Raw genomic sequence first — 19,445 nt, forward strand, 5'->3', positions numbered from 1 at the left:
AGCTTTGTACAGATGCACACAGTAGGAACAACACTAGAATGAGAAATGAGAAAGGGGCAGATAATAAGAAGTTGTTCAGAATAATTAATTATGGGATGCAAGAGGAAAGAATCAATGGGCCTTTCCTTAAACATTTTGCTGAACTGAATCCAGCCAGAAAGCAGTGAACATGAAATGTCTTTAGTCACCTCTCCCCACGTAACATAGGGGAGCAGATTTCTTCCCAAGGCACTATCCCTCAAGCTGCCATTTATGGGTCCCGAAATTCCACTTTATCCAACCTGTTTTTCAGGCACCTATCCATTTCGTCCTCCTCCTGGCAATGGGTACAGTCGTTCCCCCTCATTGGGCTTCTTTGTCCAGTAAAAGAGAGAATTAACAAAATTATAACTGATACAGGTGAAAGAGTAAAGGAGTCTTCCTTGTTCTAACATAGCCACTGTCCTGACAGACAATTTTAACGGTTCAAATCCAAAAAGCATATTCAACACATCTGAATCATTACACTCCTAATAAAGCAGCAAGATGCAAAACCTGCTTTCTGGAAATGCTTTCCTCCCTTAATTATTAGTGACCTCCACACCAGAGATTTCAGTAGCGTCAAAACAAGACATGTTCCCCAGTAATGAAGTAGAAGGTTTAAACTCCACGTTTGGCACGTCAGACAATTAACCTACTTATAAGATTTTTATGCAGTTTACCTCCCAGCAACTCAAGAGTACTCTCTTGACTGCACAAAATACAAAACTAAAATATACCACTTTACAAGATACGAAGCTTCACTGAAATTGCTACAAAGCAGCACATGTATTAATATAACAGGAACCAAATACACTACTGAACCTGGATGGAAACCAGTTTAAGTACACCAAAGTCCAAAAAAGTACACCATTTTGTCATCCATCATATGCATTAGCATAATGCAAAGAAATCTAGCTAATCACAGTTATTTGTTCCAGCCACAGACACACGTACAGATGGATATATACAATTCTTCTCTATCAGTGGAAGCAATGATCCAGATCAGAAAAGCTGAGCAGCTGGGGGAAGGAAGAGGAGTTTGTAGCATGTTCAAATTTTTCAAGAGAATTTCAAGACTACGCTGTGCAAGCCTCAGCAACTTACATGTGTGTAAAGCAGAACTTCAACCCATGAACAGCTTATCATATTCAGGAATTCACCCTCAATGCACAGAAATAGCATTTCAAAGTAAGGAAAGTATTTAACCTCTTTCTGGGGCGGGGGGAAGTAGCAAAGCTACAAGACTGAGATTTTTAGAACTGATTAAAAGTTTTAAGCATGCATGAAATAAAAGAGCATGATTATCAGAGCAGTGATCTGAAAGCACTTTCAAAACACCCAGAAATGCGGATTGCCTGTCAAAATTTTATAATTTAAAGTTTTATAATTTTGGCCAAAGCAGAAGTTAAAGACAAGTTTCCTCTGATAGCAGCATTTAGATTCAGAAGCACATTCTTTACTTTCTCCACCTTTCGAATCCAATCAAGCGTGTCCCTATTTTTTAAAGTTCAGGAACGTTTAACACCACATATAAGATCGGAGGACATGCACCGTTACTTCAAAAAGCAGGGTTATAAAAGGCCGGAGGTTATTCGGTGGGATTCAGTTCAAGGTTAGGTGTCTACCTGCAAGCCTTCAATAAGCACTGTACTGACTAGACAGCTATCGACTACAAAAGTAACTTAGACATCTCAGGGTTGATTCGCTTGCCCATATATTTGAGGTGCCATGGGTAATGAGCCTTGTCTCCAGCTTTTGCTCCACAAGGCCGTTGGTCTCTGACCGTCCATGCCACATCTACCGACCTTGTGCAGTTGTCTCTGCTAACCTAAAGCATCTGAAATGGCCGTAGACACCTTACTACTTTTTCAGTACGTAGCACTGCTAGTACAGATGCAGCCGCCTACATTCAGGTGTTAATCTCAAATAGAATCTCTCCTATTACGTGATTAAAGACAATTTCTGAGAAAATAGAAAAAGGGATCAATTAATATGGAGTAATAAAACACAGAAAAAGACGACAAAAATGCTTTCAGGAACATACTCATTTCAGTAAGCCTAACAAGCATTGTATCTCAAATTTTGCTATAGTTTTGTATGGTTTAGACATAATTCCCATGCAATTAAAAATATAAGTAGAAATGGATTTAGTCATACCAGCAGATTTTCTTGTAAGCCTTTTGAAGCCAATAATGTTCTACCAAAGGGCAAATTTACCCCAGTATTTTGATTCCCCGTTCCCTTTCCACTTACCACAAAATATAGCATTACTTATAGCCTGAAACATATTCTGGAACATTCTTAGAACTACCCTACATTTGCCAGATCTCATATACAAGTTAAATACCCCTCGCTCCATATTACCTTATCTACAATCGTTCCTTTCAGTAGTTAGGCTGAATCCAGTTTTTGTTACTCATATAGCTGCCAAACATCCTACACTTTGCAGATGCCAACAGATGTAAACCATCTTTATTTACTACGTTACGTGGACTTCTTCCACGGAAAAAGTCATATGAATAATATTGAGCCAGCTATAATACATCTGCAACCAACCCCCACAAACCCATGCACACAAATGGGATAATTTCTCTACTGGAAAATCAGAAGCTGTTACTTTTAACTATGCTTCACTTATAATAAATCTTTCCCTACTCCCAGTTATGCTTTAGAAGATTCTCAGGAAAGTCTAATCAAGATAAGACTTCTTACATGATCAGAAACTGAGAAATACTTACGGTTGATGTGATCAATATAGTATACACCAATCTGAGGATCATATGCAGCTTCCCATCCCCATGGCAGTTCATCCCCAACACAATCCGCAAACGATAAGGGCTTTGTTAACCTATAAACAAAGAAACTTGTTAATGGTAAAGCTTTTCTCTCTTCCATACATATGTTTTTCATATTAATTCCTATTATGACAGAAGCTAAAGAAAGATAGCAGGGAGAAAGGAAAGCAGGTTGTTTTCTCCCTCTTAAAGTTTAGGCTCTTGACTTTTTTCCTATTCCATCCTTCTGAATTCATTAACTCCAAGAACGTAATACAAGCTGTTGCAAACATTTTTCAGTACAGCCATTCAAATGAGAAATTCACTGCAACATCTTTAAAATTTAAGTTTAAAATTAAACAATAACCAATAACTTGTAAAAAAAAATATTAAAAATCTACACTTGTATTTGTCCCCAGAAGAACTTCAACTTTGAGTCTGTGATGACAGCACAAGATTTTACGGTCATCTTTTCTAATGACCACAGACAGGAAACTCAGGAAAGAGAATACAACCACCTAAGATGCAGTTAGCAGCACTTACCAATCCACGTACTTGACTAAAACAAGCAGCAGTGTGCATACAGTAGACATAAGTAACATTTAATGGCCTTTAGATGTTCAGATGGTGCTTTTTCACAAAGACAAAGTTTTTCATTTTAATAATGGAGGCATCTATTAGTTAAAAGAAATAGATTGATGATGATAATGCATGGACTGTTTGCCAACTGAGGCTGAGCAAAGCTTGACATCATCTTTTTGCCTTTTAAAGAAAAAAATAATAAAATTAAATGAGTATTGAGTTTCCTGTTGATAACCCACAGATAAATGTCATATCTGATATACTGAGATACTGAATAGGAAAACCAAGAGATTTAAGATTTTATTGTCACCATAGCAACAATATGATTAGTATACATCCAGAGTTTGGGGGAAAAAAATAAATCCTCTGAGTAAGATTATCAAGAGCAGTTTGTGGGACACACGAGCATCAGCTCCTTTACTCACTGCTGCTTAAATTAAGTTCTATCACCTAAGACTGTTTTTTCATCTCATCATTAAAATTACATACAAATAAAAAGCTAAGAGTCTAATTCACATATGATTTTTTATGTTTCAGTATGTTTTCTTCAATTAGTTTCTGACCAAAAAAAAAAAAAAATGGTTTATCAAAGTTTTTGTGAGGAATAAAAGAGAAAATAGTACATTTTACTTTCTACAAAATGAATTCGCTTTTTGTATAGAAAACATCAGGCAGAAAATACTTTACAAAACTGTAGAATTAAATTCTTTATGCAGCTGAGAAAATAGAAATTTGAGCAAAGGTTTGATTTAGAAAACTGTCCCACAAATACATTTTTATTATTGATGGATCTGACCTACCAATTCTTCAAGTAGCAAAACACTTAATTCCTCTAAACTAGGGTTGCAGAAATTACAAAGAACCAAGCTCTTAGGATCCAAAAACCTTTTGAATAGTGATTTTTTAAAAAATTTTTTAAAATTGTAAGCATGAATCTACTTTCTTATATTTCTCCAAAGTTCACACATAATCTTATGAAGGTTACCAGTGCTTAATTTGAGGTCCTGAACACATTAACATGTATAAGGCAAATTTGCTAATTTATTGCCACTTACAAACTGCTATGAAAAACAACCACACGCATCTAAACCTATTACAAAAATCTGGCAAGACCACCAATGTGGTATTACATCTGGATCACTAGGATATAAAATATGGATTCTAAACAGTACAAGCAAGCTGTGAGAAAAGTTCTGTTTACTGGGAGACATTCTGCATGAGAATGGCCAGCCACAGACACTTTTCTCAGCAGAGTGAGAAGGTAGAGCTTCTGAAGTACCTGTCCTCCTCCTCCTCAGCTGTAAGCCACTATATGCTGCCTCACGGTCCAAGACCTCTTTTTAGAAAGGAGATCTCAAATGGATATGACCCGTCCTCCTCACTACAATGCAGGAGAGCATCCCACTGAAGCTGACTGGGGCAAACTCCCCAGTGACCTCCAGAGAGACTCCAGGTCCGCAGCAAGCCAAGCCTACCCATTCTATACTTTCCCAGCGCCAACATACAGTTTTAAATCCAGACGCAGCACTGCTCTGAGCGAGGCTGTTCTGAGAAGACCTGCCACTGCTCCTCACCTTCCTCCTCCTCTCAGGGCAGCAGAAGCTGTGCTGCTGTGGCCAGGATGGCAATGACACAGCTCAGGAGGCAAACAGCTGGCTCACAAAGCGGCAGCTGCCCAGCACCACTGTATCGAATACACCTGCCCAAACGCCACCTCCTAGCAACAACCAGCATCACTTCAAAGGCAACCGTTTTGTTTGCAAACAGTAATAGCTAGGCAGAAAGAGACGGCTCTCAGGAAAGCAGGAGAAGCTTTTTAAAGCCAGGATAACACACACCACCACAGCTTCAGCCAGGCTGTCCACAGCACGCCGAGGACTGAACACGGGGTACGCGTGCCAGAGAGTTCCCAGGCCACTACAGCTCAGAGGCTGCATCAATCATGTAGAAGCAGCAGCCCTTTGGTGAGTTCGGTTTGTCGTGTGAACCTGTGCCAACTACAAGGGCACATCTTGCTGCGAAGAAAATCCTGCCTCAAATTAGGTTACATACGTGGATTTTCATAAAAGACTTTAAATTGAATAAAAATAAAAGTTCAACATCATCCTTAGTTTTAACATTATAGCATTAACTCAAAATACAAGTCTTGTAGTTCAAGTAGAAAAAATATTTGAAATACCATATAGCAGGGTAAGGATGATAACAAACTTGGATAAACATGGCCAGATGGCCTCTAATAAATTCATTTAGAACTCTGCATAAGCATTAATTTCACCAAACCTCTGCAGGAAGGATATAAACCCAGTACTAGCCCGTCTTTTCATCTGCACTCCACACCAATTTTCTTTTTAATCAAATACTGACTTCTTACTGTTATAGCACATTCCGTAGATTAGACAGCAGACAGCTCTGGCCATGTGGATGTTCTGTCCAGGTGTTATCACTTGTCAGAAATCGGACACCGTGAGAATGAATAGCAACCACCCTCTTACCCCAGACACTCCATAAATTAAAGCCACACTAAAAAACTGTGGAAAAGTACTTGGTGAACCACTCTGGACCTTGAACAAAAGAAGAAGAGGAGGGAGACAGAGGCCCTGAAATACAGACAGTACTGAGCAAAAATGAATTCTGCTCTGCTGGATCATGCTTGGCCATTGCAGCCTTAAGACCTGAACTATGTCAGAAGAACTGCTCCTGAGCAGATTTTTAAAACATGAACAGGTTTGTACATAACAAGATCACGATTGCTTAAGAGTCTTACATCCCCGCAATGTCTTTTTTGTTCCAGTCTTTTAATAGTACAAGATTTTTAAGCCCAACATGAACTTTTACAATGGAGCAGAAATCAGCACAAGGTGATACCCAATTGATTAGGGATCTCATAACTGTCCCAACATAAAGAGTATTTGCTTTCAAAATAGGTATGGCAAATGGATGAGATTAACATGACATGAAGGTAAGTAAAATGCAAGAGAAAATTTTCCAGACAAAAGCTGAAAGCAAAGAGAGTTACGAGATATTATTGGAAAGGAAATAATACCTAGGAGCATGGACTGAAGGAATCTTGTCTGCGTGAAGATCATTATCTGTGACATAATAACCTATGATAGACAGACTGCCGTTACATTCATGAACCATGACCCAAGAAAAATTAGGTTTATTGCACCATAATAGAGGATTAAGTGCTGCATCTCAGGGCACTGATATTCTGAGGTAGTTTATAATACTTTTTCAGTCTTTTTTTGTAGTCTTCCATTTACACGTTCTTAAAAGAATGCCAATACTCTAAAAAGGATGGCTTAAAAGTCCACATTAAGTATACTATGAAGTTCAATTAGTAAACAAAAAGTGGGATTTTTTTAAATGCACATCATTAAGCAGAAGTATTCCCACCTATAGGCACTTTTTTTTTTGTTTAACCTTACAGAACTCCTTCCAAGTGAAGACTAATTTATCAGCCTTTAGCTCGCATATAACATTTTTATCTACTCAACCCTATATGGCTGCAACACTCCCATTTCAGCATATGGATTAAAATGTACTCCCTGGATCAAAAGAACAAGAAGCAGGCAGGCATGTGTATCAAGAAGTGGCTACTCTTAAGAAAACCAGGAAGCGTTCTGTAATTCCATTATATAAATAGTATATAATTATGTTACTGCCAGTCACTTCACAGATGCTCTGGGAAACCTAGGAGACAAATACAGTTTACAAATTGAGAAGCTGTATTACCACCTCAAATCCACATTTTTCTTTAAAGTTTTCAAAATATAAAGTTATTCAAGATCTTAAAATGTAGATTCTACAATTATATATATGGTATTATTAACAGTTAATATTGCATCTGCAGCCATGCCTGGAAGTCTGTATATGCATCTAACATTAATGCAGAGGCTGATGATACTGCAAAATGGAACTGTAGCTACCGACTGATGGATTGTCAGTGCAATATTGTTCCATTTGGACAACTTGCTTGCCTGATGTACTCCCTACGACCACAAAAATACATAGAAGAAAGGTTCCTTCCTAAGGTCAGGGTCCACCAAAAAACAAGAAATTTACTACATATACTAGTGAATGCTATCTTTCTGTCAAGATATGGACAGCCCACAGTATTTCACACCTCTGTGATCTGAGATTATCAATGTGTACATTCTTAAAAATGTGTATGCATATGTATGTGTAGACATATATGCATAAACACACACACACGCTATTTTTAACACATTGTTCCATGCAAGAGTAATGCTACATTCTACTGCATACCTTCTCAGAGTCGTTTTTTCTCCAAAATCTATTTGGGATTAAATCAATTGTAACACTGAACCAGAGGTTATCCATATTATGATTCGGATTCTACTTTATCAGGACTTCATTAGGACTCTGGACTTTGGTCTTCGCTCTCTTCCAAACTCAGCTGATACCAGCATCACTGACCTCCTTAGCATACTCCCGAGACCTGTTTTTATCCATACTCTGAAGGGCTACGTGAGAACAGCTTGACATTGTTTGCTTAGATAGAACTATTTGCATCAATTTTCTCAGGGTAATTTATTGTGATTTATAATATATGTGGTATAATATAGGGTGTGTGGAAGAGAGAAACGTTACAGTTGGCAGATCTCAGAGAACTGGGGCGTGGGGGGGGAATGGGACGCAACACAGACAGGCAACACACTCCACCCCACCCCCCAACAAATCTGAGACGACTTCTCCTCAATTAGAAAGGAAGCCATTGCAGGTTGGTAAGAGGTACATAAATACCTGAGCATTATGAACAGGTTCATCTTAATCTCTTTCAAAATGACTTCCAAGAATACCTCCTTTGCTGTGCTGCTCTTGACCTACAGTCAAGACTTGGAGTTTTGAACTCACTTATAACGAGGATCAATGCTGAACTTCTATAGCAACTTCAATATGCATTCAAACTTTCACCAAATCCCAATTATCCCCTACCCAAAAGGGCATCATGTTCTTTGCCATGTAGCAAGGTCTTGTGTGACACTTACGTGAAGTGCTGTGCTGATTAAATTTCACACCCACTCATTCTCATACATAATGATGTATGTTATACATTATTTTTTCTTAGAATGCAGTACTTGCTAGCACTTTTTCTAGACAGAAACTGTTCTGAAAAATATACCTCTTCTCCACACTCCAGGAGCTGAGAAGACAAAACATTAAGTTACTATTTAGATGTGCAGCAATGAGCATCTATTAAAAGGTAACAGAAGAAACCCAATGATACATGCACACTTTCCTGGAAACTGGCTCGTTTACCTACACGCGCCATTACAGAAGGGTGGTTACAGATGGCTTACTGATAACAACACAACTGTAACACAAAAGTTTCCTCTAAGCGCTTCCCCAAAAATATTTTCAATTAGCACAATGATACAGAATAGGAACACATGATCAGCATCAGCTAACTACTAATTCTGCAAAAGGATGACTGAAAGTATTTAATTCTTATTTTGATCCAGTAGCTCAAGACCAACAAATGTAAAAATTCAAATCAATTGATCAGGTAAAGGAATGTATAAACAGAAGAAGAAAAACGTTCTAAATTCTTTGCTAGAACTGGAATTCTAGCGAACTGCTCAAGCTGGATCCTAAAATCAATTCAATTCTTACCCAACTTTCCAATGCTATAGGCATTGTGACTTTGGAGGATCTATAAATGTATCTTCTAATCCCATTCCAAATATCCTCCCAAACATGGATTTGACTCAGTTCAAGCACCCAAGATAGATTTCTTATATAAAACTCAGGGGTGCAATTAATCTCTTTAACTTCAAAAGTTAGTTATCTAACCTGAATTATTCCTTTAGGTTCCCTAGAAAAGCTGATTCGGCATATCTGTTTAGATTGAAGATGAATGACATTGAAGGCTTCCCTCTTTCTCTAGTGGCTACAGGAGGACTCTGAATGCAAGGCTCCTTTAGCCTATACAAGGTAACTGAATTTAAGAGGGATGAATACTACCCCAGGAGCAGAGTGCATGCAGAAGAGCGAAAAATACCAAGCTGTAGATCCACATTGCAGGTCAGAGTTAAAGAGAGGCACTACCGCTTCCTATGGCTGAGGTCACTATCCATTAACAGTATGAAAGTCAATTACATAGGGAAGACAAATCTCTCTTCTACAAATTACAGCAGCTGAAGCCATAGCAAAATGGATTTATTTTCTATTAATAATACTGCTGTCACTTACCTAACTTTAAAAAGTGGTAACTGGGCCATTTATCCGTAAAAAGGGGCAGAATTTGCATGCCCATAAAATACACTTTTGCCATAACCTTTGCTCATTCAATTCCAGAAACTAGCAAATCCTATGCACAATCTTTCTGTCTTAAAAAAGCTAATTCACGAGTCTGTTGACAGGATTTCAGCTTCTAAACATCATATTCTTAACTCAGTAGGGCCTTCTGTTCAGGCATCAGAGCAAGACATTATGTACAACCTTTGCATTGTTGAGGTACATTCTCTTTTAATAAGGGTATTATTAAGATATACTGACACTTTATTACAGGTATTATGTCGAAAGAGTAATTAAGTGGACATCAGTACCACATTAGTACACACCAAACAAGGAGTGGCATGGTGGCAGCTCCTGCTTTAGAATAGTGGTGTAAAATAAATAAATACGCAAGGTCATGCATCTGTTTACCTTGATCACAAGATGCATGAAAGTTAACAAATGCCTGTGTTTAAAAGACAGCAAACATGCACATTACCTTTTCTACACCAATACAGAATTACTAAAAGTAGTTCAAACTCAAATCTTTAATTATGAAAAATTCTCTATAACATTAAATTACACTGCTTTATGCCTATAGCCACTAGCATGTACTGGATACTTAAAAACTAATTGCAAAGAATAAAGTCACAGCAGAGTACACACTTTTAGGAGGCAAGGAATTGGTAACTCCATCGGTAAGTATTTCCTGAACACATTTAATTAATTTTCATGTGTTTTCCAGATTTCAGATCACTTTGTTCCTGGTAATACAAAAGACAGGTAAAACAGTCAAATTTGTAGAATGGAAACTTGAAATATGTGGGCACTGATTCTAATTTTCTAAAAAACTACAGAGGTATAGTATAATGTTTAATAGCTTGCAATTTCTATCCTATGATTCTTTTAAGCCCTTGAATACTTACTACAGACAGCTGGCCTTAAAGAAAGATACTTCTTGGGTTTTGCAGGGTTTTCTTGGTAAACAAAAATGTATACACATGTAAATAGAGGATTATACTAAGAGACATACATAAGTAAGTTCACCACCTTAAAGCTACGCGGAACAGCTAGACATTATTTGGGTAATGTACTACTGGGATAATGGGCTCTCACAACTATTTTACAAGCTCAGAAACTTGGGTTTCCAGTACTGAACTCACACTGACAGTGGTTTACAACATCCTGCATTTACAAATGAGCTGTCAGTTCATGTAGATAGGACTAGACCACATTCAATTATGTTTCAGGGAACATCTAAGACTTTGAAAACTACAATTTCCATTAAAAGGCTCTCATCTAGCTAGCCAGCAGCCCAGGTGAACACAATGTTGTGCTTGAAGCACACAAAGATCAAGCAGAAACTCAAATCTAGTATCTCATCTTTTTCCGTGCTCATAGGGTTTGGGGTTTTTTAAACCTTTTTGGAGTACTGCGTAGCAATTTCTTCTCTGTAATTTAGGCAGAGTACTCAAGGCTGTTTTGAAATGCTTTGCTACAAATCGTAGCGGACTGAACAGTGTCTTAGTTCCCAGTTAGCCCTCCAGAGAGACAGCTGCATTACTAACACCACGTGAAATGGCAGTATCAGCCCATCATCAGTTCTGACTGCTTCTGCCAAAGGGTCTTGCTGAAGACCAACTCAGAGTTTCATACACTGTACCATGGCACACAACCGTTCACACTATTCAGTTAAGTACTGCTTAGAAATAACAAGCTGATAACTCACCAGACTGGTGTAGGAGACAAGCACTAACTACAGTAGAAAACTGTACTCCATTCTGCAAATGTTTCCAGAACCACTACTCGATTTAGTTAAACATTTAACTGCTAGGATAAGGATGAAAACAAACCAACTAACCTTTCTGCAACCCCACTACAACAAAAAATCCTAAATTCAATATTTTTATACATCACTTACTAAACTTGTACAACATCAAAACCCATCAATCTGACAAAAGTTCTTAGCTTCCAATATCTATTATGAACATAACCATTTTAAGGCACTATAGACATGTATTTACTAGAAAAGATACATTCCACATAGAGCGCAGGAAGTTCTTTAAAACTAAAACCTACTTACAACTGCAAAAAAATTGAGTCTACTTATTTTAACAGCAGCACAAGTAAGTCTTCAAAAACACAACCTGATAATAAAAACAGCCGAACAAAAACACCCCTACAGAATCAACACTATCCCTTTAGACAAATATAGGACATATACTTGGGGTGTGGGGGGGTGGGGTGTTGCCTTAGAGGGGCCAGTAAAATCTGCAGAAGTAGTGAACCAAACCCAAAACCAGGAAATCCACCAAGTAGGGGCGGGGGGTGGGTGGGGGTGGAATCAAACCAAAACAAATTTTAAAAAATAATCTTATATGGTGGAACACAGAGTTTTACCCAAAAATACCTTCCTGCTTCGCTCAGGAGTTTTGCAAGAATCCTGTAAAATTATCAGCAATCAAGTGCTTGCAATATATTAACAAAAATTACCATCCTTTTTATTTTTTTATTTTAAAAGACTTATCTTCAATGCTCAGAAATCCTACACATCTGCAAATTCCCTAAGCTTTATGCCATACAGAAAAGGATGAAAATTTTCAGGTCCTCTAAAGACCTTGCCCGTTTCCTCCACAGAAAAAAACCACAAACCAGGGTGTCCTTTTCACACATGTGTGCACACCCAAAAGGAAGCAAGGGAACACGCAACACACAAGATTTCAGTACAGGAGACAGAAGATAGGGGGAGGTGAGCACAGAAGGAATATGCTGCCTTCCACCTTATGATAAGATGCTATGTGCATGTTAATGACTGCCATAAAATACATGGTAACAGCAATCCAGCAGCGCATAACTGCCTTACAAAGGGGTTAGCATTAGCTCAATGTCAGCTCACTGTCCCTTCACAGGTGTTGCTGAAAAGGCGTATGAACTGAACAGCTGAGACCCAGAAGGAGAAGAATGGTTTTGGGAAGGAAGGGACCCACACCCACTGGTTGCAGGACCAGGTCAAACTGCCTGCTGGCATGGGTTTATTTGTTTCCTTTTCCTTTTGATTATGATAAACTGGTTTTGGTTTTTCACTCAACAATTACCACCAGTGAAAAAAAACCCACCCTCAAGACAACTATATATTTTGCTACATTATTTTATCATTGAAGGTACTGAAAGAAACCCAATACTTACGTGAAAAGGAGAACCAATACTTTCCAGCTCAGCATAGTAGCTATTTGTGTTTGTAGGGCAACCCCCCCCCCAGCCAAATCACTACTTCTAATTTGTTTACCCCTTTACCATTGCCAAGTTCAACTCAAAGATGACATTTTGAAAGGTTAGGGGGGGAAGGCGGGGGGGGCAGAGCAGTGGAAATGGGTTATGCCATGAATGTTTCCTCCTGCGTTTTTCTTTGACACAGCAGTTGGTCCTGCACTGGCGTGTAAGCACTATAATATTAGACACCTGGAATGTGAGGAATGTCTGATAACCATACCCTAGCACGGGGATAATTCCACAGCCATAAACCAACGATACGACCTTTGAGCCTTCCCCCGGAAAGCTCAAATGCAGTGACATTATGAAAAGGCTATTATGTGCAGTGTTGCTATAGGTTATTTGTATATACATGACCATACACTGTTGATAGAGGGAAACCACGTTGTTATCAATTGAGTACACAAACTTACCTATTGGTTTTAAACTAGGTCCAAAAAAACCATGATCTTTTTCCAGTAATTTTAAGCGTTCCCAATTCCTACAATCTCTACCTGCAAACATGGAAATGTTTCCTTTACCTGTCCTGTACCACTATGCTTCTCATTTCATGCATTTGTTATCAAACCATTCCTCTACAGTAGTTGTATCCTTAGAAATCCGCAAGTTAAAGAAAAAAAAAAGACAGACACATACCACCCCACCAAAAAAAAAACCCCAAAACCTACCAAAAATAAACCCAGCCAAGCACTGGTTTGTGAAAAAAGGCACAAACTCTGCAATAATGTCCATATGCAAACAGGAGCAACATCTGTCCCCAAAATCTTACCATTTAATTAAAGCTTGATATAACAAACAATGGGAGGAAAATATCTGTAGATTGGAACACTTTATTAGAATAAATCAAACCAGAAACACTTAGAGACTTATAATAAATATGCAAAACATTTTTTCTGTTATTTTGGATGGCTTTCCAGCTTGGTTCTCTGTCAGGCACAAAATATCAAAAGCAGGCTCTGTGGCTGATGGTTAACTACTAAAGGGTTAAATATGGGACATTTCTGTAGTGTGAAAATTAAATCTGGGAAAGAAAAAAGCGTTTCAAAGAAAGAACACAGTCAAAACCAGAAAACAATCATGATAGTTAATGTCAGCATTAAAAGATTTTCCCTCTGCCTAACCTTTCCCCTTCCTCTTCTCTGTAATTTCATACACACGCTAGTCCAAATCACCCCACTACCCACCTCATCAGCTACAGAAAATTATTTTGAGAATTTTGTTCTGTGAACTCCCCTTCACTCCTCCTGCAAACAAATGCCTGCATTGCAAGACACCTTTGGATTTACAGAGAGGATATTTAAAGACTCTCCTCGCCTAACTCTGCTGCCACTGGAGTCAGCAGGAGCATTACCAATTTCAGTAGCTGGAAACTTCGATCTGTGACAAGCACTTTTGAAAAGTACCATCCATCTGAACATCTCAAATAACCTCACAAACATTCAACTTCAGCACTGTGAAGCACTCCAAGTACACAATCATTCCAGAAGCAGGGAAGAGCAAACTTGAGTTAACTGTCCAAGGTCATTGCAATTCAGTCACAGACCTACAAATTGCGCCCAAGGGGAGAGAGCACCCCATTCTGACAGTTATTCTCAATACTGAATTCTTCATGTTCTAATTTCTCATCCAGTCACTTGCTTTGTAACAATTTCTCATGGGTACTTCATGAAATCATTGCATGTTTTGCAGTACGCTGCAGCTCCTGTTGCAAAAAGCCCGAGTTAAATGAAGAGCTCAGATGGTACACAACCACTTGGCTAACCTCTGGACACTGGTAAATTCTATTTCCCGATGCCACAGAAGGAGGAATCTTTAAAATGTGTTAACAATTTTTTACTTTGAAAACAAACACACACCCTCCACTGATTTTATACAACTTCAAGCAACATAACATTAAAAAAAAAAAAAGGAAGAGGGAATATATGTATATTTTAATATTAATAAAACACCACTAAAAAAACCAGTCTGCCAACCCTTGCTGCAAACAGTTCAGAAAGTTCCTTCAAATCATTTCAGCTAGGGTTTCATAGAAGACAGCCTCTAGAAAAATCTCTCCATTCTGGACAACAGTGTGATGGAAGCCACAGCCTGACGTGTATTAGTAAAACTGAAATAATGAGTAAGGGCTGTAGCAAATATGTTTGCTTCATACAAATCATACAGTTCATACATCAAACTTAAAAGTGCAATATGCTGAAGTGTCAGGGTACTATAGAATTACAGTATTGTAAAATTAGAAGAAGATTTCAGATATATGTTCTGGCCTATATTTTAATTTCTCCCACCAATTATTTTAATATTGTTCACTAGTTCACAATGCTTTATTAAAATTAAATTGCCTTTCTTTGTATATTCCAAGACACTCCCAAAATAGTATTATATTAAACAAAATCAACACAGAGTTCCTTCAGCACCTCTACTGTTTTTACATTTCTTTATTCACAATATTAACGGAATTCAAGTTTTAGATTAAATTTATTCCCAGTGGCAGTCTGAGGAATGGGAAATATGCAACAATTATCCAACAGGAAACATCTAAGTGTTCTGCTGTGACTTCCTTCCCACACACCCACTCCCAGAAACTGCCTGAAAAAAACCCACCCCAAAACCTGTAACAAATGCAGCAAATTTTCTGGTAGGAGCTAGCAGGAATACAGCACCTACACAGTTGGTTGCAGCATTGCTTTCTATTGAAAAAAAAAAAAAAGAAACCAGTTTTTACCTCTCATGTCAAACTGACTAAACATCCTTCAGGTCAGATATGCTTTTTGGTTCCTAGAAAGGTGAAGTTCAAAAAGAAAAAAAAAAAAAAAACCCCACAAAACAAAAAAGAGGGGAAAAAGAAGGAAAAAAAGGCAACACCCACCCACCCCACCCCCCAGAAAAAGGCATGGCACACTTAAAAGCCTTTCCTCTACCCTCAACATAGAGTTGCTTATCACACATTCCTCTTTACCAAGTACGTCTGGCACAAACAGTTGTTCAGACCAGGGGAAATACTTCCAAGGCAGTAAATTTGTAAAGATTGCTGAGGAGTTTTGTGAGACACTCTAAAAGGGAGCCTGGAGCTGTCAGATGAGCTAGTGCTCTACCTACCAGACTGGAATACAGCTGTCTACCTTTCCCACACGTGGAAATGCACTCCCTTCAGGTTTATTAGCAGTTCACAGCACTGATTTAAAAAGATTATTCTAATCCAGGTTAAAGAATTACTTCAGAAAACACAGTACGTATTAAAACCTAGTCCCTGGCTGTGGCTGCTAATAGGACAGAGTAAATAATCATCATTTCTTCAAATAAGCATACAAACATTAAAAGAACATTCACAATACTCCGATGAGTAGCCAAGAGCAATCTTTTACCAGTCCTGTCTTTGAAGGTGAAAGCGTATGTGAGAAGGGGAAAGAAGATGAGAACACAAGAATGAGGTTATTTCGCACGTTTTCAAATTCAATTGCTTAAGCTAATGCTTAGAAACTCAAAATTACGAAAGGAAAGAGGTTATGCACAAAAATCTGTGACATGATTTTGTACCACTGAATCACTTTTAATTGGATTGAGAGATATTAAGTATTTTCGCCAACATCACCGAAGAAGTATTCAGCTTCTTGTGGATGGCTCTTTGAATCAGCTCAGCATTTAGCAGAAGCCAAAATGCCAAACAGCTTATTTACAAGTTAAGAGGAAAGAAATATAAAACAAAAAACATCATAATATAATTTCTATAAAGCTATTGTGTGATTACATTTTAATACTGTGTTCAGTTCTGATAGCCCTGTACTTCCACACCACAACAACAGCTAGAAAGTAAAACCAGACAAGAAGATACAGAGAAAAGAGTGCAACGGTGATCAGGGTATAGAATGGAATGTAACGTAACTGAACGGATTAAGAGTATTCATTTCTGAAGTTGCTTACAGAGCGGAAATATTATATACAAGGAAACGAACAGGCAGCACTTACTCTCCATTTCTTACACTACAAGGAGGCACACAACGTACAGACAGCAGGCTCAGAACAAAGTTCTGTACAACACACAACCATCTCTGGACCTCACTGCCACAGCGTTTTGTTGAGATCAAAACTGTAATTGCTTTCAAAAACACAGTCCACAAATAACACAAAGAATAGATCCACAGTGAGAGTAAATGTGATATTCCAGATGCAACCATTTCCCTATTGGAGCTTCTACTCTAAATTCACTCTTCTTCTAGCACACGCAGAAAGATTAACGAGATCTGCCACTCCTTCCTTTCCTGAGGCTCTTAGGACTGGAAATCAGAATGCCAAAGACAGAAACCATGCCAGACACAGTACTTTGTCTTAAAGTAAATTTAAAGAAAAGACTCTAGCTACATAGAACCTGCTGGCCTTTATATTAATGATTACAAAGACAAAAACCCCAAACAAACAAACAGAGAGGTGATACTTTTCAAGATAGCTACTAAAATAGCAGCATAGCTCAATGGTATGCCACCGACTTTATCCTTTGGCAACAGAAAGGAACACATAATAGACAAATCCTAAGAGTTAATTTACAAAGTGAAAAGAATGTTCTCCCCAATGGGAGGAAAAAAGAAAAAAAAAAAGGAAAAATAAAAAAGGATTTTGACTTTGTGCACACTTCAAACTGGACCCCTGTTAGAATTCTTAAAACTGCCTCACTAACTACAGAGATCATGGAGCTACTGCAACTCATAAGCAAAGGTATCTTTGAAGTCCCTCTAATTGATTATTATTTAATAAACATGTAGTTATTTAACAGTTTATAATAAGTCGCTAATTTCTCCTAACTTTTTTCCTAGTCATAGCTAGTCTCCACTGACTGAAAACATGGTATCAAATCTCTTCATCTATCCTCGTCTTGTAACAGCAGCCTGCAATCCAGGCTTGCCTTCTTTTGGGCTAGTGGTCAACAGGTTGTATTCCACCCGGAAGCCGGTAAGATGCAGATTATCGGAGGGACCTGCCCTGTTTAACATCTGTATCAACCAGTAACATCTGATCTGGAGAAGGCATCACAGTGCACTCTCATCAGACTTGCAGATGACACCAAACTGGGACACACACACAATCGACACTGTCAAGGACACGACCGCCGTTCAGAAGGACTTAGGCTATAGGAACGAGCCAGCCTTCTTCAGAGATTCAGCAGCTCCTGCACCCAGGAAGCAAATGCCCCTTACAGCGATACAGGCTGGGACTGAGCAGCTGTGGAGCAGCTCTGGGGTCCTGGTGGGCAGCGAGCTGGCAGTGATCCATTGCCCTGGCTACAGAGAAGGCCAACAGCCTCCTGTATCAGCAAGAGCACGTCCAGCAGATGGAGGGAAGGGATTACCCCCTCTGCTCTGCACTCACTAGACTGCATCTCAAATACTGCAACCAGATCTGGTCTCCTAAGGCAAGAAAAACATCAACAAATGGGATCAAGTCCAGGGGAAGGCCATCACGATGGTTGGGAGCTGGAGCACTAGCCCTGTGAAGACAGGCTGAGGGACTGGGGTTTGTTCAGCCTGGAGAAAAGGTGGCTTCAGAAGGATGCAGCGGCAACCTGCCCCTACCTACAAGGTGTAAGTTGAAATAAGTTCAGCCTTTATGTAAGGGGGGGGGGAATTTCACCACAAGGACTGGCATGTGGTGGGACAAGCTACTCTGAGAATTTGTACCTGAGTAACTCTGTTCTCAAAGCTAACCACGCTTTTTACATATACTTATAAAATCTTTGCTATCCCCACACTTCCAAACCACGTGTGCACACATACATCTGTACTCACTCCTACTTTGCCTTCATTTCTTGGAGCTTAGAACTCCATCGTTGTGTATCTTGACTACGGAAAAAAAGATCTTTGTTATTTGCCTATATCACACCAAATACTCAGGTTCCGTAATGGATCTAACCTGGCTATCACAGCTCTGCTCTTCCTCCATGGTAGGCGTTCATGCCCCTTCTCTTTTACTTGTGCTGGCACTCATCTGACTGCATAGTAAGTCAAATCAAAGAACAAAACGAGTAGGAGAGATTTAAATTTTGTAATTTTTTTTTTTTTAAATAGTTTAGCTGCCTAACCAGTTTATCACTGGTACAAAAGTCCATGCAAGAGAGGGTTGAACCACTTGCAGTCCCAGTTCAGGTTGGTATGAACCAGTCATGAAACAGAGTCCCTAACAGATACTGAAATCCTGGTTCTTGATGGAGATCACAGGTAGTACTGTAACATCCGTGATTACTCCTCCTCCTCCTTACAATTAAGCTATTAAAACAGACAGATAAGACTAAGCAAAATTGGAGAGTTGCTTAACTACCTTATACAGTTTTATGAGTTGAAAGTTACAAGGCTGATTTTGGTAGGTTGAGGGGTTTTGGACTAACAACCGTAACTGGTTGCAAAGCCCTATTTTTGAGAAAAGGGAAGAAATTACAGAGAACAGCATTTAAGAAATGGAAATGGTTGTGCAATTAGGAAAATTTCTATTTATTGCAATACCTTGGTCTACTGGCTACTTGAATTTCAAAGCAGAACAACGTGCACCAGTGAGGTGCCCGATCCTGCAAAGGAC

At 38.7% G+C, this 19,445-nt stretch overlaps 1 protein-coding gene across 6 annotated transcripts in view; it reads right to left on the bottom strand.

The window, feature by feature from the left end:
* Window positions 1-19,445, bottom strand: part of WWC2 (WW and C2 domain containing 2) — a 104,788-nt gene that overhangs the window by 64,350 nt on the left and 20,993 nt on the right. For 3 of the 6 annotated variants that reach the window (XM_037399024.1, XM_037399014.1, XM_037399060.1), the window contains exon 2: window positions 2,760-2,869. In XM_037399024.1, coding sequence (XP_037254921.1) covers window positions 2,760-2,869 — 110 coding nt within the window. Of the gene's footprint in view, window positions 1-2,759; window positions 2,870-3,338; window positions 3,428-6,420; window positions 6,556-11,346; window positions 11,401-19,445 lie in introns of those variants that run through there. The other 3 variants (XM_037399053.1, XM_037399034.1, XM_037399042.1) reach the window with 3 other exon arrangements.

Source organism: Falco rusticolus, chromosome 1 (assembly GCF_015220075.1).
Source record: "Falco rusticolus isolate bFalRus1 chromosome 1, bFalRus1.pri, whole genome shotgun sequence".
NCBI classification, from domain to species: domain Eukaryota; kingdom Metazoa; phylum Chordata; class Aves; order Falconiformes; family Falconidae; genus Falco; species Falco rusticolus.